The sequence below is a fragment of the Rhipicephalus sanguineus genome, chromosome 1 (assembly GCF_013339695.2).
Source record: "Rhipicephalus sanguineus isolate Rsan-2018 chromosome 1, BIME_Rsan_1.4, whole genome shotgun sequence".
Lineage (NCBI taxonomy): Eukaryota > Metazoa > Arthropoda > Arachnida > Ixodida > Ixodidae > Rhipicephalus > Rhipicephalus sanguineus.
This window is the reverse complement of record NC_051176.1, coordinates 228,353,696-228,379,223: the sequence shown is the minus strand read 5'-3', so window position 1 is coordinate 228,379,223 and position 25,528 is coordinate 228,353,696. Positions and strand designations below refer to the sequence as shown.

At 46.5% G+C, this 25,528-nt stretch overlaps 1 protein-coding gene across 1 annotated transcript in view; it reads left to right on the top strand.

Moving 5' to 3' along the window:
• Positions 1-422: 422 nt before the first annotated feature.
• LOC119381752 (hemicentin-1) overlaps positions 423-25,528 on the top strand; it is a 90,854-nt gene continuing 65,748 nt past the window's right edge. Inside the window, exons 1-4 of the mRNA XM_037649521.2 lie at positions 423-441; positions 2,618-2,959; positions 8,449-8,559; positions 20,471-20,674. Of these exons, the coding sequence (XP_037505449.1) occupies positions 423-441; positions 2,618-2,959; positions 8,449-8,559; positions 20,471-20,674 (676 nt within the window). The remainder of the gene's footprint in view (positions 442-2,617; positions 2,960-8,448; positions 8,560-20,470; positions 20,675-25,528) is intronic.

Here is a 25,528-nt window from a genome sequence, read left to right as displayed (position 1 = left end):
GAAAGTTCAATTTGGCATCAGCGGAAAGATAGAGAGGGCGTTCGCTCCCTGTTCGCGACGTCCATTTCTTTCTCTTTAGGGGTGGCCAGGCAGGGAGAACGCTTTTTTTCGTTTTGTACAAAAGGTCCCGCAATATTTCAATAACAGGTCAGACAAATCGACTCGTCACACGTCGGCTTACTGCCATTCGATGCGCATGGCTTGTCGTGTCACTTGAAGGATTTTTGACCCGCCATTTCCGCATTCGGTCGAAAGTATCGTTTCCATGGTAACGGAAGCTTCTACTGCTTGTAACCGTCCCTGCGCATTTCAGTTACAAAATGCCTTATACCCTTTGTTTTACAATGAAAATAACGACCAATAAAGCTTTTTTTGTTTGTTTGTTCGTAATGAGAGAACTGTAAAACGAAATTCCTCGCGGCATGAGCGTGCGGGCGGCCTGTAAGTTACGGTGGTGGGCACACTCTTCACCCCATCATCGGCTCTGTACACTGTACATCCGATTGCTCTACGCTGCATATTTTATTGTGCGGAGTACTTGAAATTATATGATATGTGCGCACAACGGAAACATTTTTTCCTTTTTTTCTTTCTTTTTTTTTTTTGCGTGTATGCAGAGCGGAGGGCAGGTGTTTGTGGCGTCTGCGGTACGGTTCGACTTTTTAAGATATATTGGGTGTTTTAGGAAATGTGTCCAAAATCCTCAAACATCAGGGAAAGGCGATATTTGTTCGGCGCCTTCACAATTACTTCTTCCGTAGCTGCACGCATATTAACATGGCTAAATACATCATTTGAGGCAGTAATTAAGGATGTTAAATGAATTAACTTTATAATTAGCGGAGTTAGACGGTTTTGTCAAATGAGAGAATTGAAGTCCTTCATGCGAAGAAGCCGTTGCAGCTTTGACATATCGAAATAGCGGTCTCAAGTAATAATTGCGAAGTAATAAAAATCACCCAAATTCGGCGGTGAAACCAAAACCAAAATGCGGAAGAGCGCTACTGCCATATTCTTCTGAGACGTCCAGAATGAGCGAGCGTCCCACACCTCTGCAATCGTTCTCTTGAACAGTGACGTCAACTTGGCCGTCTGCTTGTTGCGCTCATCGCGGCGCTTCGGTTTCGCCGTTGAAATTTGTTGAATTTCAATACGCCACCATAATTACAAGAGGCCGCCTTTTCGATATCTCAAAGCTGCGATAGGTTCTCCACATAAAGAACTTAAATTCTCCCATTTGACATAACCACGTAACTCCACTAATTAAAAAACTTAATTAATTTAACTTTCTTAATGACCGTCCCAAATGATGTCTTTAAGCATATTAAGGTGCCTGCCACTACAAAAAAAAAAAAAAAAACATTTGTGAAGGCAGCGAGCAAATATCGCATTACCTGATTTTTGAGGATTTTGGACACATATATTGAAAGAACCGGTATGTGTTATATATCTGTGCATATACCTACAATGACCGCTTGTGCTGTGAATATCTTTGTCACTTGTGATGAACTTAACGATGCACGTCTGATTGCATGTCTATCGGTACCCCCCCTCCCCAAACACTGAACTTCCCTGCTTGTAATTTTTCGATCCTTTTTTCCCCCCTGCTCCATAACGCCCCGTAGCCGCCTGGGCTCAGCCGGGTTTCTACCAACCCTGAATTGTACGTAAATGGGCAAAAATTGATTACGTATGTGTAGTGCATATTATACTCATGCTTAATGGCAAACATGTGGGGCTAGTAACTGCCTTAATTTCTTGTTAGCAGTCTTTCAATGCCATTTAAGCTGACGATGTGCGCACGTGAGAGTGAGCGGATAAGATGAAAGTCTCATCACCTCGCCTCCGAGATTTTTCAGTCCGTCGTGCGCAGCCCCGAGCGGCGACCTCTCTTGGAAGACATGCACCAAGTTGCCGGGCGTTTGATACTGGGCTTCTTTTACGTGGTCAAGGAGGAGGAGGAAAAGGAAGGAAGGAAAGGCAGGAAGATAAACCAGACGCGCGGCCTATTTGCTACCCTACCCTAAAGGAAGGGGATAAAGGGATTAAAAGAAATAAGAGGGAAGAAGAAGCTATCAGGGTGCAACGTGTGCGCCTGTTAAATGGTAAAAAAAGAGTGGTTCCAGTTGACCTGTGATCTTCCTGCCTTTCCGCTTTCACTTTTCCAAGTTATTTCTGTGAAAGGCGGGGCGGATCTCCCTGTTACGTTTGCGAGTCTCTTTTTCTGTGTCTGTCTTATTTTTCTCTTTCGATGCGTGTGACATGATTCCTCGTGACAAGCATTGGTTCGTTGCTTAACGAAAAAAATAACTGTACTTCGTATCATTTGAGCTCGAACTTGTCAGCACATGCATTTTTTTTTTATTGGCGACAGTATGCCCTACGGCATAAGCTAAATAAAAAGGAATAGTTCAGTCTATAGTGCTTTTTTTTATTAACGAAGGATCCCAACATCTGTCATACGTTGATGTTTACATAGTTGAAACTATCTTTACCGTTGGCCTGTAAGCAGCCTGTATTTACTGCAACAACTGGTCGCGCTGTGCTACATTTCGTACTCGTACTAATTGTTACAAACGCCGCGCGACTGATACATGGTGTGGTGTTTCTCGAGCAGTGAACGTGCTGCTGTCGCCGACTGCGAGTGCCGATCTACCATGTGACCTGGGACCTCGGTCGGAGCCTGCGGTGCGCGCCTGGTGGCACCGCGCCAACAGTCCGCAGGCGCCGCTGTACACGCTGGACGCGCTGCCGAGCCACCGCGGCACGGGTGGACTGGTCCAGGCGCGCCACTCGGTCGCCGACTCGCTGCGGAATCGCGCCCACTTCTCGGCCGTGCGCCGGCCTGCGCTGCTCTCCATATCGTCGCTGCGCTACGAGGACCACGGTCTCTACGTCTGCAACGTTGAGTTCAAGTACGGGGCCCGCAAGAGCTACGAGGTGGAGCTCGAAATCATCGGTCGGTGTGCCATTTCCTTCGTTGTCCGACGCTATACGACGTGACTGTTTCCTGCTTCCGTGCATGGCTCGAAAGAATGGAACTTGTCTCTCAGCGAGAGGGCAGGGTCCTCCCACTGCCGCGCGAAATCTCTCTCTCCCCCTTTCTCTTCCTCACAAGCTTACGCGTGATGCTATGCGACCGCAGATTTTGTGACAGCCTCTTGTGACAGACCGAGTGCAGGCTAACAAAATGTGAGTTACAACAGCATTGCTTCAACAGGTCAGTCTTGCTAGAACGACAGTGCTGCCAAGAGCCGCTTTCAATGCACTGCACGTAAGCTCCCAAGGGCCAGTACACAAGCGCTCTTCTTTCCGCAGTGAGGAGCGCGCGCGCGCGCTTTTCACGCTCAAGTGGCCCGGGCGAGTGCTCGTTGAACGCAATCTGCTGATTCAAGCGATTTCACAAACCACTGTAACACGCACAACGGGGCACGGCTAGCCCTTGGCCTTTACTTTTAATTGTGCTGCATGTACCGCAACTTCACTTCAGGCGGAACTCGGTGCTCGGCACTGGCTCCGTCCTCGACGGGACCCAAACGGGGTTCCATACAACGGAAGGGTGCCCTCGGTCCCGTGCTATAGCAATGGGGCGGACGCGCGACATGCGCGTAGTGGGATGCTTACAAAGTTAGCCGACCTATAAAGCAGGTGATGGACGAAATTTTAACTTCACTTCACTTCACAGGTATAGTTTGCTTTTCGAGCAGCTGCGATTTCTAAAAACTAACGCTAAGCCACTATAGAAAAAAAATAGAGAAAAAAAAAGAATACTTCTCTGTCTCCATATCAAGCTTACAAAATAATTCGCGTTACCTATAACTTTGTTAAAAGCATCGTTATTATGGCATTTCCGTTGAAATTTATGCTAAGATTTATTGATTCTCACAACCCACATATTATTAAAGGCAAAGGAAAGAAATATCACTCCCGTCTTTCCAGCAACACAGCTACTAAGACGAAAGGAAATATAAACGCAATAGATTGATTTAAATATCTCGCAGATAATTATTTTCCTGCCACCTGCTCTCTCACTCCTTACGTCTAACACCAGCCGTGGTAGCTTAGTGACTATGGCGTTGGACTGCTCTGCTCGAGGACGCCGGTTCGATTCCCGGTCATGGCGGCCTCATTTCGATCGGGGTGAAACGCAAGGAGCACCCATGTACTTATATTTACGAGGAAGAGAAAGACGGAAAGACAGGGAGGTTAGCCAGTTCTGAGACCGGTTGCGTACCCTGTGCTGGGGAAAGGGGAATAAAAGTTAATAGACAGGAGACGTTACAAAACCAAAGCAGGAAAGAAGATGAAAAACAGGAGAAGGGCACGGAGAATGCGACATTGCTTAAAGTCTGTCTAAAAGACCACTTGTCCGCAAGAAGCGCAACAACGCTCTCCAATCCTTCTGTGCCGAGGTCTCGGCCAGTGTTACAGGACCCTTTCCTCTGACAAAGGGCGATTGTCGAGTCCACCTAACACCCTTGAAAGTTCTTTTCTGGGCACACTGAAGCGGGGACACTCACAGGCAGGTTTTCTCGCAGCTGCAGTTATCGCATGTAGGGCTGTTAGCCTACATCGATTTAGGTGCATATACATTAAAGAGCCCAAGGTGGTAAAAATTAATGCGCACGCCGTAGTGAGGGCGTCACGGCGTGCCTCATAATCATATCGCGGTTATGGCGCCTAATGTCTCCTAAATTATTATTATTATTATTATTATTATTATTATTATTATTATTATTATTATTATTATTATTATTATTATTATTATTATTATTATTATTATTATTATTATTATTACAGGTTGACCTAATCTACTGTGACCTGAGCAAGGCTTTTGACGTAGTCAGCCACACACTGATTATGGTTAAACTTGCACACTTTGACGTTGACTTGTCGATTGTGAATCTCTTGCACAGCTATCTGCTCAATAGATCTTGTTATGTTGCCGTAAATGGCCAAACCTCTTCTGTGTATAAAGTGACTAGTGGGGTCCCTCAAGGGTCGGTATTAGGCCCACTCCTATTTTTAATTTACGTTAATGATGTTTCTTTTGCCATTCGTAATTCTTCTTTCCTCTTGTATGCCGATTACATCAAGATATTTAAGGAAATTCATTCAGTTAACGACTGTCACTTGCTGCAGTCAGACTTGCGCTCTTTTTCCGAATGGTGCAACGGTAATAACCTTTCTCTGAATACCTCAAAGACAAAATTCATGTCTATCACTCGCAAAACATCTAGCGTGTCATTTCAATACTCTGTCAATTCTGTGTCGTTATGCAAGGTTTATGAAATCAGTGATCTTGGTGTTGTTGTTGACAGCGCGTTAAACTTTCCTTCTCACGTTAAGCGTGCTGCTATGCGGGGCCTTCATTCTCTCGGATGTGTTTGTAGAATATCTCGAGAATTCAGGTCTTCCATGGCCCTACACAAATTGTACACGGCAATAGGTCTTCCACAACTTGAGTATGCGTCCGTGATATGGAATGGCATTGCTCAATCCAGCGGTAACACCATTGAACGAGTCCAGAAAAAATTCCTCAGCATATATAACCATCACTTTGCTAAAAATGACTCTGGATCTCGTTCAAATACTGCTGAATTATTATCACTGCCATCACTTCACTGCCGACGAAATCGCTCTGATCTCTCATTTCTTTACAAGCTAGTCCACGGTATCATATCCTGCCCTGTACTTCTCAATTGTGTTAATTTTCGAATTCCGCGTAAGTTAACCAGAGAGAACAGACCGTTTCATGTACCCGCCTGCTTCTTCCAACACTCTACTGTTCACAGAATACAAAGTCTTTATAATATTAATTTTCTTGATCTTGACGTTTTTCATAGTCCACAATCACTGTTTTTATCCGAGCTTTGCACTGTTTTGACATAGTATGGCACAATGTACAAAGTCTTCCCTTCTCTGTCTTTTCGCATAGTTGTATATATGCAATATAATTTTTTATTCCCCTTTATATTTCTCATGTCTTCTTATTTTACTCCTCCCCTTTTGTGTTCATTTCTCTTTGTCTACGTGTTTTTGCTCTTTTTATTTCTGAAGACTGTCTGTATTGTATTGTTTATTTTTATTGTTTTTTTTTTTGCGTGCGCCTGCACAAAGACCTCACGGTTGTTCCTGGGCACGTTAAATAAATGATTGATTGATTGATTGATTAATTATTATTAATATTATTATTGTCATTATTATTATTATTATTATTATTATTATTATTATTATTATTATTATTATTATTATTATTATTATTATTATTATTATTATTATTATTATTATTATTATTAATCATTACTTCTATATTATCGATAATTTCTGTAAAATACTACAGATGAAACTGTCACAATCAAAAGTACTTGTTTAAGGAGAGTGTGTCAGCAACAGTTCCTCGGCTTTTCTCACTTTCGCACTTCTTTTGCTTACATAAGTGTTCGTGCATTGTTAATGCTCCACTTGAGTGCTATACCGCATCCTTTTGTAGCCCCAAGCTCTATGAGCTTCTGTGCGATACGCAGAACACGTCATAGAAATGCGACTCAAGGGTGAAGCAACAGTACCCAAAAAATGAAATCCTAAATATATATATATATTTCTTTTTTTTTCGATGGCCAAATTCGAATGAAGTCTTGCAAGCTTCCGTAGAGTGAAGGTAAATTTTTAATGCTCAGGGTTAAACTTATCTCATGCATGCAGGGGCTTTTGCGGATTTTCTTGTCTTTCAATGACTTTTTCACAAAGGAAGAGGCGGTTTGACATTCTGAGTTCTACGAATGGCGCACATATCCGGCATCATTAAAGTAGGGAGCAGCCCAAAGTTCCCGGACCCCTTCCATTAGCTCCACCTTCGACGTTTTCTGTTTGAGCCACGCGACACAACGTGTACTTCTCCCTTTAGCAAGAATGGTTGTAAAGAGCGATTCTTTTTTTTTCGCTAGACTAACAGGTACGCAGCTTTTTTTCTTGACGTATGTAGGTGGGAGCAGCCGCTGATCCGTCTTATTTGCTAATCTTGCTTCAGTTCCCCAGGAAAGGCTTCACCTGTTTGTTTGTTTGTTTATATCCTGTCAGCTTCGTAATCGTCTGTACAGCGCTCCGCCTTTCTGCCTTCCTTCAGCCCTCTTATCTCGCTTTCTATCCGTCTGCTCCGTGAGGGCACTGAACCCGAGTGGCAGGCGACACGGTGCTCAGCTTGGGTTACAAGTAGGTGACAAGCAGAAAAATAAAAACGTTTACACCATTCCTGATCAAACATTGCTCTCAGCGCAGACAGTCGTGGCGAGGCTACGCATTTGGAGCAACGTTCGTTGATCACAGCGACGCAGTCGGGTCCGAAGAGGTGTTGTTGCCTCGCGCAAAACTCGGAGTTAATGCAGCAATCTATCGAGGGGCGTGAGCGGGGCCGCACTTATGAGACCGTGTCATCCCTTCGGGAGCCAAACATCGCTCTGTCCCGGTGTTGAGTAGCCGGGAGAATGTATGGGCGCCGGGTCTACAAACTTATCGATCGCGAGCGCGATGCTTCCCCACAGTATACGCCTATCGTTTTATTGCTGGCCTTGCATCGGGCGCTGTGAGCGATGCGGCCTCGAGGCGCCGGTGCGTAGTTCGCGTATGGCGAAAGCGTTGTCGTGACAGAAACGGTTATTAATGGTGTTACTACCTCTCCCAAAATGGCCGAATGGCTTTGACTGATAAACTGCCTGTAAAATGAACGTGCAGAGTGATGTCGCTGCTTGAGAGCCTGTCGTCTACACCGTAATAACACGGAAATTCGTAATTATTGGCAAATAGAACAACACGCAGAACAATGCTCACGATAAGATTATTAGTGCACGGAAAAAAGGAGCGAACGAGGGAAAAATAGAGAGAGAGAGAGAGAGAGATACGTGAGCAGCAATAGTAGTGTAGACAAGGGCCACATGAATCACGTCCAAGATATTCAATGAACGTCAAGCAAAACTCCCATTTTTGCGGCATGTTCGCGTGTTTCTGCGTATTCACTGCATCGTCTCTGCTGTAGTCGAGCTTAGAAGATGCACTTCCTCATTGCCTTTGTTGCTTGGGCGCAAAAGAATTGGCATTTGGGCAAGTTGGGCTTAGGCGAATGCTATCGAAGCGGTGGTCACATGTTCACTAATCCTCCTTGTCAAATCAACGAGTCTTTCAGGCCCCTTTGCGCCGTACAGCTGTAATGTCAAATGTCAAATACGTTTTACAATTACAGTACAGCTGTTACCTGCGAGATACCAGGAATTTTGAAACTCTGTCCTGGTGGTTTCTTAATGTCCTATGGCTGTGAGAATCCTTGAAGTTAGACCGCCAATTCTGCGTCTAGTGGCATGTTGCCTCTGCGGGCTGTTGAGTTCCACTCGGTCCCATGTTTCTTTATCTCCCCCCCCCCCCCCCCCACTTCCCCTTCTTTATTGTTTTGTGCAGTGCCACCAAGCCAGCCCATAATATTAGACGAAAAAATGAACGTGCTCAACGGCACTGTGGGCCCTTACAACGAAGGAACTCTACTGATCCTCAACTGTCTCGTCAACGGAGGTGAGAAGCCTTGAACATTTTGCATGCTGTCGCTATGTATTAACAGCGCGCACAGTTGGAAGCATAAGTACTGTAGCAGTGCACCAAAGAAGTTGCTGTATAACTCCGGGTTCCAATTTAGCAGTCATTTTGCAAAGAGAAAATGATGCGTGAAAGCCACGATCTCTTTGTTATCGTCGACATGCAACTATAAATAATCACGAAAGCTGTTTTGCATATTGTCCCATCAAAATTCGACCGCCAGCGCCGGTATCGAACCCGCGTCTTCGAGCTCACCAGCGCCACGTAGCTGCTAAGCTAGCTACTCCGGCGGGTACTTTTGTTTCCTGAAGCTGGCAGACGCGTGAGAGTTAGTCTATTTGGGATATTTTAATGACAGAACATTTCGAGGCAAACACCTTGAAACACGCAATAATACCGCAATTTTGAGGTGCTTTGGTCACCCTAACTAATAACGCTGTACGAGCTGTATGAAGATGGTTGAAGTGGAAATCACAGATTCTCCGGCAGTTAGTATCAGAAAGGCGTTTTTTGGGAGAGCGAGAGAGACAGAAATAGATGAAAAGGAAGAGGCAGGGAGGTTGACCTGGCAGTAATAACCGGTTTCCTACCTTGCACAGGGGTGGAGAAATGGGGGTCGGAAAGAGGACAGATATATATATATATATATATATATATATATATATATATATATATATATATATATATATATATATATATATATTGATAAAATAAAAACAAGACAAAAATTACACCATCTCCCGCTAAAGGGGACCATGAGGCGATGCGAAGCCACTTGCACGATCGCGTTCCGTTGGCGTTCGTTGGGCATGCTACCGACCTCGCGTCGTGGAACGCGAAGAGGAACGCTACGCGCGTCGTGTCTTGCCTCTTGCCTGGCCGTTAATTCTCACAGGGCGAGTGGGGAACATGGTCGACAGGCGCGCGAGGGGGGAGCGTAGGAAAGGAGAGAGAGGGGAAGGGGACGCGCAAGCGCTGGCGCTCATCGCGGCATTGCGCAGGAGAGGGGGAGGGGTATGGGAGAGGATGAGTGGAGAGGAGGTGTGTGAAGAGGATGTGTGTGGAGAGGGTTCGCGCACGCGCAGTAAGGGTCTGGTCACGCCACACACCACCAGCACCACCACCGGATTGAACTTCGCTATAAGATGCTGCGCATCTAAAAAATGCACACATGCACACACATGCAGGACGTTCCTATCAGAGCCGTTCGATAGACCGGTTGAACGCATAAAGCGCAGTAGCGCCTGCGCAGCCTTCTTCTGTGACGTTAAGCCTTGTCGGTGTCGCAGGATTCTTTCTTCCGGAAGAGTTCGGTCGTCGAATTTATCAAGCACGTTGCAAAGTGACTATCTCTGCGAACAGTACTGCGGACAGTCAAACAGAATATGCTGAATCGTTTCATCACTTCCGCAGAGGTCACAAGCTGCGGTCTTGGCCACTCCTATGAGGAACGCGTACGCATAGGTAAATGCGACACTCAACCACAGCCTGCACAGAAGGGTATCACCTCGGCGAAGTCCTGGAGGAATTCGAAGGCTGAGTCTTGGGTCTAGGGAATATAGCCGTGCGTGCTGGAAGTGTGGCTCATTCCACTGCGACGTGGTGCGTTGGCGAGCAAGCACACGAAGCTTCCATGCAGCGTCAGTTCTGGAAAGCGGTATTAATGTTTGATTGTTTTCAGTATGGACGGAACGGGCAGTTTGATCGGCCCGTTCGTTGCCGATAATTCCACAGTGACTTGGGAGCCATTGAAAAGTTATTTCATGTCCTTTCTTATATAGTTACATGGTGCGTCTCTTCTGCAATCTCAAATACAAGTTGCTCGTGCGGGCCGCGTCGTAAAGGTGACAGAAGAGACTGCAGTGCCGCCTTGGAGTCGCTGAACATAGTCCATTTTTGTGCCCGTTCATCACTAATGAAATGTAATGCGACACGAAGCGCTGCGAGCTCTGCTGCCGTCAATGTCGTAAGGTGGGAGGTCTTGAATTTGATTGCTGTGGCTTTGATCGGTATCACGACAGCTGCAGTTGAGCTGTTTGGTAAAACGGAGCCGTCGGTGTATACATGTATATAGCCTTGGTACTTCTCATATATCAGGGGTAATGCGAGCTGTTTAAGGGCAGGTGACGACATATCCGCTTTTTTTCCGGATGCCAGGTACTGTTAGGCTGATGTTGGGCTGTGTCAGGCACCACGGAGGCATCGAAGGTCTCGCGGCGGGCATGAAGCATGCATGTTGGTAAAGATTCGCGATACGCGGTTACCGTTTGGCAAAAAGACGTGCGTGGTTCTGTCTGCTGGTAATGAGGCTTGGTGGTTGTGAGTCCGAGCCAGATGCCTTATATGTGTCCTGAGTGTTTCAACGTCAATATGTATCTTGACGAGATGGTCTCCGGCGATCGCTATAGAAGCCACCGTCGATGCACTAAGAGGCAAGCCTAGCCAAATCGGAGTGCCTAGGCCTGAACGCTTTGTAACGTTCGTAGGCTTGTTTTGCTTCAGTTGGTTAATGCAGGCAAGCTGTACCGCAGGAAGCCGAGAAAACGTACCCTGTACAGCTGCAGCATGGCACTTGGGGACATTCCCCGAGACTTCCCTGCGAAAAACTTCAACAGATGACAGATACCGATCAACCGCTTTTTTAGGTACGATACGTGATGCTCCATCATATGTCTCTGTCAATTATGACACCCAGAAACTTGTGTGATTGAATATATGGTATAGATTTAGCATTGATTATTACGCTGTAGTTATTCATAGGCTTGCGTATAAACGCCACGAGGGCGCACTTCTAGGAAGAAATTTCGAAGCCTCTATTACGGAGGTAATGGGCGGTTTGAGTGGCAGCTCTTTGAATTCTCGCTCGCAACTGCAGGCGTGTTACGGCGGACGTCTAAATGCAGATATCATCTGCATACATTGATAGCCTAACTGTGCCTGGCAGGAGCTCAATGAGGGCAATAAGCTTAAGATTGAACAGCAAAAGACTGAGTACGCTGCCCTGAGGGACGCCACGGTATCTATAATGTGGAGAAGTTTGGCCATCCTCGGTGCTCACAAGAAAGGATCGTACTGAGAGATAGCTACGTATCCAGCGTAACATCCGACCGCCTATATACCTACCTCTTCGAGAGCGGTGAGGCTGGCTTCATGCGTAACGTTGTCATACGCCCCTTTGACGTCGAGGAACAAAGAAGCGCAGTGACGCTTTCGACCTTTCTCGTGTTGAACGAAGGTGACCAGGTCGACGACGTTGTCAATCGTTGGCCGACCACGTTGAAATCCTGCCATGGCATCTGGGTAGGTGGTATTGCACTCCAAATGCCCATCCAGGCGTCCGAGGATCATCCTCTCCATAACTTTGCCTACACAACTGGCCAATGCATTCGGGTGGTAGGATGAGAGCTCCAACGGTGACTTGCCCGGCTTCAGTAGTGGAACCAGGCGACTAGTCTTCCAGATTGTCGGGAGCGTGCCTTCTTGTCAGGATTTTTTGTACAACTTCAGGAGATAAGTTCTCGCGCGTTCGCCCAGATGACACAGGACTCTGTACGAAATTCCGTCGGGCCCTGGTGCCGACGCGTGTCCACACAAAGCTAGTGCTGCCTTGGGTTCACGGATGGAAAATGGCAAATCCATGCGGGCATAACGTGGTTGTGGACAGCTGCTCGAGGGTAATAGGTTGTTTGGTGCTATGAGTTGCCCAGATAATCTGGCACAAAATTCTTCTGCCACGTCAATATCTAGTCGCTTTTGAGAGAGGGCTAGCTTCTTGAATAGGGACCGCTGAATGGGTTTGTGCACAGGCCTCGTACCGTCCTCCACAATAGCGATAGAAGTTTACGAGGGTCAAGCAAATCACAAAAAACAGTCTAACGTTGCGATTCGAGTTTATCTATGCGGCGCTGAATCTTCTGTAGACGTCGAGCGGTCCGTAAGTCTTTCATTGCCTCCGTGCGTCGGTATCTTCGTTCAGCACGTCGTTGGAGTGCTCGAAGTCGTTCTAACTCGATGTCGAATTCCGTAAATTTTGAAGAGCATGTGAGAGTGCGCGTAGGGTCGTGTATCGTGCTCTTGATTATGAAGTCAAGTGACCTATTCGCTTGACGTTGCTCTTCCATGCGAGACTGAAATTTCGTCCAGTCCACTCTTTGAATGCTATCGCCTACCTTGGAAGGAGATAAACCTACAATCTTGACATATGTGGGAATGTGGTTACTACCGTGCGTTTCCATGTCCGGGAACCACCCAGCACGCCTAACGAGGCTTCGTGAGAAAAACGCCAAGTTAAGACAGATGCTATACGTTGAACCACGCAGAAACGTTGGACTGCCGTCATTTTGCAAGAATAGTTCATCGTTGGATGCGAAGGACACCAAATTTCCGCCTTTAGCTTTGATCTTCGTACTTCCCCAGAGTGTATGAGGAGTATTGAAGTCCCCGATGATGGCGAACGGGTGGGGAGATGATGACAGGATGTTTTGTAGTCTTTTATGGTCAAATTGACTTGATGGAAGAGGTGAGACATGGAATGTGGATAATGTTGTAATTCGAATGACTGCTTTTTTTTAATGATAAATAATAGAATTTGGCGCCCTTAAGGTGGCACGGCTACTCCTTGTCGCTTAGCAAACAGAACAGAAAAATACGAAAAAGAACAAAAAAATTACACAAAATTAATGGGTGCGTTTCATGTTGCGTTAGGATTCAGTAAGCGTGTCAGCATGTTCAAGTGTTCGTAAAACTCATAATGGTTTATGACGTGCTTCAGAGATTACCATAGAGGACTCGGTTGACTGGAGGACCTCAAGACATATTCTTAGCCCTCTTGTTAGTAAAAGATGAAGTCGCTCCTCGGAAGTTTGCGACAAACGTTGCAGTACAGGTACTGAAACAGCAAGCTCTTTTTTTATTAGGGCATTATGAACTATTAATAAGGAAAAGCTTTTCACCCCTGCCCCTTGCCTCTTTTGTGTTGTGCCAGCCTATAGGCGATGTACATTTATAACTATGTTAACACGGTTTTCAATTGCGCGGATGTGTGATGCAACCATTGCAGTTGTCGACTTCTAGGGTTGATTTCTGGAGTATTACGTGCCAAGACCAATATATGATTATGAGGCAGGCCGTAGTGGAGAGCTCCGGAATTTTAGACCACCTGGGGTTCTTTAACGTACACCTAGATCTAGTAGAAGAGCATCTAGCATTTGGCCTTCATCGAACTTCGACCACAGCATCCGGGATCGCACCCGCGACTATCGGGTCAGCAAGTGGCATTCACTAAAGAGAGCAACTGTATACCTCATGTACCTTGCGACTTGGTTCTCTCCCTCGGACCTAATCATTACAACCGTAATGCATCATTACAACCGATGCATGTCGCTGAAAAGGCTGTTTTACATTGTGAACAAAAACAAATGCGAGCATGCATGGTGCAAGAGGTGATGGAGAGAGAGAGAGAGAGAAGACATATAAGAAAGGCGGAAAGTGAGTTCATAAAATAGCTCTTATTTTTGGCGATGTTTTAATATATACTATCGGATCTTTATTTTCTCTGTTGCCAAACATTGCAGTAAGCCTCGATTAGAACTTCGGGGCACAATGCTTTGGCAAGAACAGTGCAGAATCATACTTTCGCCTCTGCCGACCACGCATCTAGTGGCTCGCACGCGTGCCTAAAAGAAAAGGTAAAACGAACGGGCAGCTATAAATGAGCACGCGCTCGGTGCAGTGATTACAGTGTTTCACGGTCGAAACATGACATCTCTTGTTCCGTTCAGCCGTGCGTGACTTCTACAACAGGGGTACAGCCGATTTGCCGCATAGCCCCCGTTGCAGCGGCTATGTCCCATAGCGTCCGGTTCCATTGCGGGAGTCCTCGTTGTCTTTATACCCGCCGTGTCACGGGAGATTAAAGCGAGCAAGTTAACCGTGGCTCCCAATAGATGGCCGATAAAAGAGGCAGGACAAAAAAAAAAAACTATAGCGTTCGTCGTCGTCTCATATCGGACGTTCTGATTGGCCCGCCAAAAATGTTCTGAGGAGTCAGCGGCTCGCAAACCCTGTCCCGGAAGAGCATTTCCGCTAGATCACTCTTTGCCGCCATCACCGATTTAGCGCGCGCCACATCGGATGCGCGCCGCTTTTTCGGGGGTCTGGACCCCTTCACTCGGAAACGCGCTTCACGCTCGGCTGGGCGGCCGCCTCGCTCGAGCCGCGACGCGCTTCGCGGCGGGACCGTGGCGCCCACTGCGACGACTTTGCTTACGGCTCTCGCGGCGCAGGAGCCGCGCCACTTGCGAGGCCCGCCTGGCTGCCCTGATGAGGAAACCGAGCAAGTGAAACGCCTCTCGCTTGGGCTTCAGAAACTTTTTCGAAACAATAGCCACGCCTGCGGCCGTATTCTGCGCGTATCGTCTTCAGGAGTGAGTCTTCTTGAATCTAGGCACTCCAGTGATACACTGCGTAAATAGCTTTTCATATTAAATTTCCGATTAGATTCTGTTCGATCAGCGAGTTGCATAAATAAATGCATAGTTTGGAACATCAGGAAGCCACACGAATGAAATGCAGAACTGATGTGTTGCCGTCTCGGAAAGCATCGCAATATTAAAGTTTAGCGAGACAGAGAAAGGCAAAAAAATTAGGAAAGTAAGCTGCGCATTAACGCTACAATCCCGGGGCCAAATTCTTAGAGCTTTACGTTCATGAGTGATTTCTGTCATTGGCACGTGGCCTTCGCCAGTAAGTCCAGCATCAAACTTCACTGAAAGTTTCTCTTACAAAAAGATTCTAGTGTACGATGTTATATTCTTAACTAGTGTTCCAAGTGTTCCAACAACACACAAGGGTTGTTCATTAGTGCTCGTTTACGGAAAGAGACGTATGAATTGCGGATTCAATACCTGTGGTAGGGCAGCCTTCGTGAAGCATTCTACCAATTGTTAATAGCAACCACTAAATTACGAAAATCCCTGCACGTAAGAATAAGTTGTCTGAATGTTACTCTTCAATAAGCAGAGCAATGGTACTGGCTCGATAACCGTAAATTTTTCAGACAAAAATTTACTGCATAGTACAATTTGGCGTCACCTGCGCTAAGAGCTTTAACGCGAGATCATTTTTTTTTAAGCGTCACATGCCTCAAGCATCCGGCCACTGGCACAATGCACAGCAATCTTTCAAAAATTGGAACCCTGCCGACGTGAGCGCGCTATACACACAATCTTACAGAGAGGGCATTTTAAGCATTCGTCTATCGAAAAAAGTTATCTGACCTGAAATAACGGTTCACAGCGTCACCACTTTGCGAATATGCTATCTGTTTCTTATCACGCTCTGTGAATCGATTTCGCAAAGTTCTATTTTTCGTGCGTGTTGTTATCTCGTTACAAGCGATTGTATTTATGAAGTATATACCTCTGGTTCCATTCTCTGCCCGAGATTGAATCACAGCGGTTAGTTCCAAACATTATTTAGAAGCATTTGTTGAACATCAATTATTCACTTACCGGTGCAGATAGTAGAAGCAGTACCAGCTTTGTCGACTGGTCACAGAAAGAGTGCATTTTACACGAAACCCACAACAAGCAGGAGCGTTCGCCGTCCCTGAGTCACAGCTGTGGTAGGAGGACTTCAACACATTTTTATTAAAAAATGCATCGTTGTCACTTTAGGTAGTGTGGGCTCCACAAGCTCCAAACCCTAGGGAAGAGGTTCTTTGCCCGCAAGTGAAGAAGTTTGTAAAACGAAAGAACGTCGAGGCGCCGCTCTTGTGCTCCTGACGCGTCTGTACATTTCCAAGCTACTCGTTTTGACAACGTAGAAAAGTAATTCTTCGTTGATTTATTGCGTAAAATGCGCAATTCGCTTAGCTTCCAAGGGACGCGAACAAGCCCACCGTGATGAAAAAACGCCCCTGCAGTTAGACAGCTCTAATAGCAACTAAGCAAAGCTAGCGTATATGTGCGCATCCTCGCTTCACAAAATGTATATCAATGGGGGCTGCACCGCTTTTGTGACGAGAGAAGATTATAGTCAAAACACAATGCGTTGAGTGCCACAACAACAACAACTATATGCACACCCGCATAGTCTTGGCTGAGCGAAACACCATACTGTATACATGCGGGCGCGCGGGAGATGGAAGCCTTTCCGTGCTCATTGTCGCGTAGACCAAACAAGGGAACAGAAGAAAGAAAGGAAAAAGGTGCGACCAGAGCGTCGTGTTGACGCGGCGTGGCTGTTACGCTCTTCGCCGAGAGCGTGCAGCTGTCGGTGAGACAGGCTTTGCGCGAAGGGCACACCTTGGCTTGTTTGGCCAGTTGAGTCGCGCCTCCGAAAGGCCCAGCGCACACTCGGCGCTTCTCTATTCGCGTGCGTGTGAGCAGCGAGCCGACGCTTTTGTGAAAGCAGCACCGGTTCCCTTCACGCTGAACAACCGCGCTGCTTTCTGTGTGCGCTTTGCACGTGGGCCTTTACAGTCGCCAACGCGCGTCGCCGTGTTTCTTTACTGTGTACGCGCACGCCAAAGCACGCCGCGCAAGCTCTCGTCCCAGTCCAGAAAGGACAGTCGGGTAAATTTTGGGATCTAAATGGTTTGTTTTGCGGTCGTTCCTCGGGGGAAACTAGTCAAGCGTATCTCTGGAACTTTTTCTTGTTTTTCTTTTACGAAGCTCTTTAAAAGGACACTGAAGTGAAACAGTAAATTAGTTTATAAAGATAAGAAATACTCTGAAAACTCTAGAGTCGTTAATTTCGCCACCATAAGTTCATTAATAGGTGAGAAAGTAAATGTCAAAAAAAGTGTCGTCACTTTTAAATTTCCCTCTGAAATCTCTGATGGTGACGTCACTGATTTCAAAGTGTTTTTTTTTTTGTTCTTTGGCCACATTGGCTGGACGAAATTTCCAGAAACTTGGCGCGTTAAGTCTCTGGCTCCCTCAGAAGGCTATGTACTTCATTTTTACCGATTAGGAACTACGTGGACCTTAGTAGACGCCGTCAAAATATATGACGTCACGGCCATTGGTGCGGGAACTTCGAGGTGGCGCCACGACCAGCATTTTCTTTCTGCACGTTTTCGTGCAAACCAGGCGTCTTCTCGCAGAAAGCTTGGTGTTTTTGGCTGAGTTCAACAAACTTTATTTGCCCAAGGGTTGTTGCTGTGCCCGGGGCTAGACTGCCAGGGATCCACCGTGCGATGAACATCTTCCGAGGTCTTCGTATCGCGAAAGAGTAATTTACCAATACGAGAGAAATCGTTTGTCTCTTTAGTGTCCCTTTAACGCGGCATTTATTTCAGTTTTAATTTTTGAAAAGAAGGCTTGACAAATCCTTTTTATTTACAGAAGTTACCCCGCCACGGTCGTCTGGGGGTTATGGTGCTTAACTGCTGACCCGAAGGTAGCGGGATCGAATTCCGGACGTACACTCTTAATCAGGTCCCGCTTAAAGTGCTAGATATAGCCAGGAAACTGGGCATTTTTCGTCTGGTTTCCTGGATATAGCCAGCATTTAATCAGGACCTGATTAAGAGTGTAGCGGCCGCATTTGGATGGAGACGAAATTCTTCAGGCCCGTGTACCTAGATAGAGGTGCAAGTTAAAGAACACCAGATGTTCAAGATATCCGGGGCCCTCCACTACGGCGTCCCGCATAACCATATCGTGGTTTTGGGACGTATTTACAGGTATTCACAAACGTACAGCCAAATTAGATTACGTTAGTAATATGTACTATTGCGGTCTGTTTGAGTTCTGCTATGACTCCACTTTGCCTGGAAAGCACAATTTGGAGGACATTCACTGTCCGTTGCAGAGAGAGTTGATTTTGTGTTTTTCTTTTTTTGCAACAATGGTATTTTGCATGTGGAGCTAGCTGCGGGTTTCGAAAACCTTTGCGAAATTTGCATGGGATAAACGAGGCCGCCACCCACCTTGCAAATTCTGTTAAGAGTATTGCGGCGGCTAGAGTTTAGTTTACCCGCGAACACTTGCGCAGAGATCAGATACGCTTTGGAGCGTTGGCGCCGTTCGTTGGCAGCCGCTCGCTCGTGACTTAGAAACGCGCGTTTTCAGTTAGCCAGACCACCGATGCTCTAACGCCGTGTAGAGTTGAGACACTGAAACTAGCGGGTCAGGTGAAAAGCGCCATATGGCGGAACCAGCTCGCTGTGCATGGTAGACAGCACAAATGGACTCCGAAGCGAACACTTATCGAGCTCAGCAATACGGGATATTCAAACGTTCATAGCACTACTTGGAACGCAGCTGCCGTATAATGTAAGGGTTCAACTGATTATTGATCACGCATCGCGGAGAACGGCCGATGTAGACATCAACGCAGCCGTTGTCTTCTGCCACTCAGAGACGAATGGCAAAAAGAATGCAAAATTGAGTGAATAGTCAGATGATATGTCCCCAGGCGCCTTTCGAGAAAATTTTAATCTGATATTCCACTCTTCTGCTCTTCTCACCCACCAAACCAATGCCTGCGATGACGGCGACTGATAAAAATTCGAGTCAATGACTCTGAGCGCGAAAGTATGGAAAGCGAAATGGATGGCTAAAAAGAAACTAAATATTACTTAGTTTACTGTGACTCGTGTTTTGCAGAACACCGTTTTTACTTACTATCTCTATCTATGCGACACCTGCAAGTGCACCTGATTTTGTATCGATATTATTATGTTGTATGCTATGATTTTTCTCTCGGATTGTACAGGGAAGCCGAGGCCTTCGACAGGCATTTCCGCTTCACTTCACCGAACCCTATCAAATAAGTGACTGCGTCCATAGTCTTCCTCTCTTGCTGTTCTGTCCAATCAGAGCCGAATTCACAAAGCTTCTCATTCGTAAGTGCATTTCGCATTGCCTTTGCTAATAATATGTCCAGCGTCCACATTAGTTGGAGTTTCCTTTTACTAAAACTTCAAGTGTAAGATTTCTTTTTTTTAATATAGGACAAGGTTTTTTTTTTCTTCTCTTGTCCATTACCAGAAGGAAGCTACCTAGTTCCTTTAAGCTCCCTACCTTTCTTTTTTTTTTAACAGTTAAGGTGCCGGGCTACTAAATTCCAAGACGCGGGTTTGATTCCCGGCCAAGGCGGCAGGATTTCGATGTGGTCGAAATGCAAGAGCATTCCTGTGCTTCAGTTTAGATGGACGTCATTGAACCGCTGCTTGTAAAAATTAATCCGGGGTCCCCCACTTCGTAATCATATCCTGGCTTAAGCACGTAAAACCCCAGAATCTTTAAGGCGAGAGTCTTAGATCTCTATGTTTCGAGGTTGTGTGCAGTACAGAAAATATCACGGGAGCTGCTCGCCGTCCTTGCGGCGTTCGCGTGAGCTAGAAAAAAAAAAAAGAAAGCGCAGATATCACGTGACAAGGCCCTAGTCCCGGACGGGTAAGACCGCGAAAGTATATACGCTACGGCGCAAGAGGCTACAGCAGTTCAAAATGCCGCTCGTCGTAACCGCCGTCGGGAGGAAGCGGCTATGGATGAAGCTGCGGCAGAGGCCCGAGGAGAGCAACATGCGGCCATAATGCGACGCAGGCGTTCTCGGAATGTATTAATTGGTGGAGAGAGAAGCCGCTGCAGAAAGTTCAACAACAGATCAACAGAAGGTCCAACTCGGTTTCCGTCTTCACGTTCTTAGAAAGTTCTAAGCATCCCCGTGATCTTTTATTGTTAACATTTCTTTTCCGCGATGCTTTACGGCCTTCACTTTAAAGGCTTCTGGAAGGAAACACACCAAGCCACACGTGAAGGTGCACGTGAGCGTGCCCGAGTCCGTTCTATAGTTCTCGTAGTTCCGTAAACATTTTTTTATTGCTTTCTTTTACTTGTTGACGCTGAAAAATTTCTCGTTCTCACTTTTGTCCCAGGTAAGCCAGAGCCCCGGGTGACGTGGCGTCAGGGTTCGGTGCACTTACACCGTGTATACCACCAGAAGGAGCAGGACGGCCGCAAGGTGACGCTGCACGTGCGCACGCTCCGCCGCGACCACCTGGGCGCCGTGTTCACTTGCGAGGCGGCGAACTCGAACCTCACCGCGCCTGTCTCCACCTCGGTGACACTTGCTATGAACCGTGAGTTGCTCGGAGTCGTACTCGAGGGCGACCATTTCGCATTGTTCTTACGCCCACGTCACAGAGGGGCTTGTTCGTAAATGCTGCTTGTCAAAGGCCAGCCGCTTTCTAGAAGAACATGTCCAGGATAACACGATTATCGGCTGGTACTTGCTCTTACGAAAAAAAGAAAAATGCCGTGGTTAAAGGTGGCTAAACCAAGCCTGTCAAGGGATAGCAGGAACTACCGCGGAAAACATGCCGCGGGAGTGCCCAGCGCATCGACGGCCCCGCGCGGCAAGCAGTCGCGCGCCGCCCACATTTCTCTTCGTCTTGTCGGCGCGGGAGTCACGTGACAGGGGTTCGGGTCTTGAGGCGCACGCTCGCCGACCGAAGAATTTGGGTGCGCGGGCGAGAACAAACTGCGTCCGTGCCTACGACGACGCACTTGCGAGCAGGAAGAGAGGAAAATTGACCTTTGTTGAGCTTCAAGGTCAAGCTCATGCACAAGATCGCTTTCTGGGTCTGTACCGGCAAGAGTAGAGCTACCGCTCTCAAAGTCAAGTATAAGAGCTCGTGAATACAGGCCCAGTTACTCACAAACAAAAAAAACAAGGCTTGCTTTCCAGCTTAGCTTCATTGACAAAGCGCTTATACCACGGCACACTACATATTTTTGTTAAATGCATTGCACGTTGCATCACCGGCACAATGTCTCGTAAGACAATGCAGGCGAATACGAGAACAAAGTTGTCTGTGCACGCTAAAAAGAGTTTGCGCACTTTGGGGAACTTTTTTTTTACTCACACAGACAAGCGACATCTGGCTTACTTAGGTTTCCTTTCACGAAAACTGGGCGTTCACCACTTCCTATCAAAAATGCTATACAGTGAAACCTCGGTGATACGATCACAGCTCATACGAAATTCGGGGTGATACGAATTTTTCGTTGGTCCCGGCCAATGCCCATTGGCCTGCAATATAATGGAGTACGCTTGTTGCGAACCGATTTTCACCCAGCGGCGTTTGATAACAATGTACGCTACCACCAGGTACAAAGAGGTGCTGTCCGCGCTGTAGCGGAAGACGCGCCAAGCACGTGCGAGCGCGGAAACGCAAGGGCATGCGCGCCGTACCGCCAAATAGTCAGAATCACGGTGTAAGAATAACACTTTTCTTACGGTCAGAATAAACCTTCAGAGACGCGTCACGGCCTCCGAGATCGTGTGCGCGAATCTTTGAGGCTCTTATATGCCTCCGTGATGTGCCTTCGCGTTTAGATTACAGAGGACATTAGCGCCATGCTTCTTTTTCTAGCACATGGACGCGGGCTGCTGTAGTACGCGCGTACGGGCCGTATATTTACGAGTGCTGGTATGATTGCCGACATCTAAGAACTTAACTGACAATCATTCAGGGTTCTTCATGACGTTGCGGCGGCCCTGAAAAACAATATCTGAAAATGTACGCCAGCTTTCTTTTGTCGCATGCTAATTTTCCATGCTTTCTGGTGATACGAATTCCGGATGATACGAATAGTTTTGGTGGTCCCGTGAGATTCGTATCACCGAGGTTTCACTGTATGTAACGGACAGCTCGCACGCCGTTAGTGACCTGGAAGTGCAGGGCACGCGCGATCACGCAGTGAAAGGCACGCGAGATAGGTTACGATTATTGTCGCAAGGAAAAATACGCCCCAAAGAGTGCGAGCGTTCTTAAAGCGAAGGCGCAATGAGCCTCGTGAAAGTAAACTTTCGCGCTTGGAGACAGCGATGACCTACTTTTAATAAAAGGGATATTGTGGCCATGCGCCTCAAGTGTGGCAGGCGCGTTGTGCTTCTGGTACAGCAAAATAGGGTGAAAATGATCCGTGGAAGCCTCCGCATTTTCTAGATGAATAAATGGTAATCGCTCCTTCCTTACGGTTATTGTACACACACACACACACACACACACACACACACACACACACACACACACACACACACACACACACACACACACACACATATATATATATATATATATATATATATATATATATATATATATATATATATATATATATATATATATATATATATATATATATATATATGTATCAAGACTCTGTCGTAAATATTTCACTGTTGTTACCTTTTAGGAACGACATTGTGCGTAAAAACGCGGCTCCGCGTGAATATTGAATCCTTTTGCAGTTTCCTCCAAATAATTGAAACTCAATACACACGGGACTTTAGCATCTGAATAAAAGTTACAAAAAAGAAAGCGAAAACTGGCGAAGCGGGCTTTTCCTGCTATATAAGCGAAAAGCGCTGCAGCCTGATGAGCCGCAGAAATGAGCTTAGCCGCTGCTACGAAAGTGCCAGCGGAGTTAATGGAGTGAGACTGAGCGCTTGCTCAATAATCTGGACATATACTTGCCTCAAAACTTGATTACGTTGTTATTCGCTGCATTGCCACTTGGTTTCTCTGTAGGCACACGATGCGTTTTTTTTTTTTTCGCGTCATATGCACCGCCTGTATTAACCGTGAAGACGGAGCGACGATGGGCCGCGGGAGATCGCCCGCGCTGTGCGCCTTTTGTTCTCCTGTTGATCAGAAGGGTATTGAGAGCCGTATACAAGCAGGGCAAGCAACAGGAGAGACAAGCTGCGCTAAAGAACCTTTCACCCGGCAGACGCTACGATACCGTGAACACGAAGTTGGATGCCACCGAGTTTTTCCTGTTTTGTTGGTGCTCTGGAAACGAGTAGGCGCGTAAAAGCGGCATGAATACTGGGAGTTGGGGAGAGAGGAGAGAGAGAATGCCGACAAAGGTTCTAGTTTTGCGAGTTCCCTTGCGATACATTTATGCGCCAGGCCCGGCTGCCTACTTCAGTGGAACGATACCAGCGTGACGAACGTTCTGGTTCATCCGTGGTACGTATATATTAAAAATTAAAAAAAAAAGCAAGAAGAAGAATAAAATAAGATGGGATGAAGATGATTTCAGCTCGTTTTTCGCGGAAAACTTGGTGCCTGTAAAGTTTTTCTCATTGTTGAGTATATATTCCGGGACTTGGAAATGCTGTTCACTAGCGGTCTTGAATACAGCCTGTAAATGCATTACAATATCTTGAGTGTCTAGTTGGTCAATTCTAATAGCGGTTTGTTAAATGCACGAACTTGGGAAGCAGGACATCACACAAGGAAAGATGTACGGAAAGAGCCAGCGCTCGATATTTTTTTCATGCTGAGCTTGTATTGTCTCGCACGTGTCGTTGGCGTTGTAGGTGTAACGAAAAAAAAAAAGAACCCGCGCCCGCAAGCTAAACGAAATGTGGCTCTCGAAGGTACGCTGGTCACAAACGTATTCGTATGGGCCGTTTCCCAATAATCGATGCTCTCTCGATCGTGACCTTGTCGACGGTCAGCCGTTTCTGATACGGCAATCTGATCTGTTATCGAGGTTGTCGAGGTGACTTGTCATTTCTCAGTGCCACATTTCATTGACGACCGTCGTTGTTGCCTGCAGCAACTGAAGTGCTGCTCTGCTAAGCACGTAGATGAAGGCCCGATTCCCGGCATGGAGGAGGGAAACAGTTAGGAGGCAGTATCGCGCAATGCGAAATAAATAAATAAATAAATAAATAAATAAATAAATAAATAAATAAATAAATAAATAAATAGAAACGCCAGGCTTCGCTTGCCTCCATTTTCCCTATAGGGCTAGGGCTCCTGAACTTTTTTGGTGTGTCTCTTCTGTTGTACTGTTTTCCAATTTAGCGGATTTAACAAAATATTATAAAAATGAAGGCCACTGCAAAAGGAAAACAGTGGCTTCAACAAGTGAAGGTACTGCAAAAGAGGGGGGGGGGTAATGGTGCATAGATCTCACGGTTGCAATCGTGCCTGCAAAGTTTCGCAGTGACGTAAGCCGTGTGAGCAGCTGAAAATGGAAACGAAACCCGTGCGTTCTCTTCGAAAGAGCTATGCTTGGGGTGAGAATTCGACGACATTGTGCGTACCACGTGTAGCACTGCGCGGCCGCGCGCATGCCACCTGCAACACACGGATATCGCCAGAAGCAGCGAGAAGCACTAGAAAATTCCCGTTGAAACGCTGGACGCAGTGTATCAACTACGGAAACTCCCACCATGCCTTCCAGTAAGGCAAACATCAGTGGCTACTCTGCAAAGGTAACTTGACATTGGAACGTAAAATTCAATTAAGAAAGCGAGTTATAACAGCGCACCACATTTTAAATTGGTGCTGGCTAAGCAACGCATCGCTTTACGTAAAATGTCTATAAGAGCTATTCAGAACTTCCCTGCGGCATAAATCGATAAGAATATTTCACTTGGCTCCAGAACGGCACCTCTAGTCTGATTAGTATACTTTACGTTGGGATCATTTCCCAGGAGCCAATGATGAGTACGTTGTGGTTTCCACACTGCGCTTAGTTGCTTGTGCGTTGTTTAGCGGAAATAAGTTTGCTTAGAGGGCAGCTAGCTTTTATTGTGGTTTTAAGGTAATTGGGTCTTCTATGTGGCCGCAAAACTGTTCGCAACATTTTAACGCCTACTCGTACCTGAAATGTTGAAAGCACTCTTTTACCTTCGACATAAAAGGGGGCACTGTCGTCGTACGTAATTTTAGAATGATATACGACTTCTCGTGATAAAAAATGATGAACAATCGCTGAACAGAGAACATCGCCGGAGCCGAAGTTTTTACGAGAGGACGTGCCTTCATCAGAGCAGTAACTGCGCAAGCTTGCTGCTCTCCTCCTCCCCCACTTTTGAGGGAGAGTGATCAAGGTGTCTATAAAAACGTGCTGCTAACGAAAGCAGTTGGCGTGCGAATTCCTTGTCACAATATTTTGATGCTCCC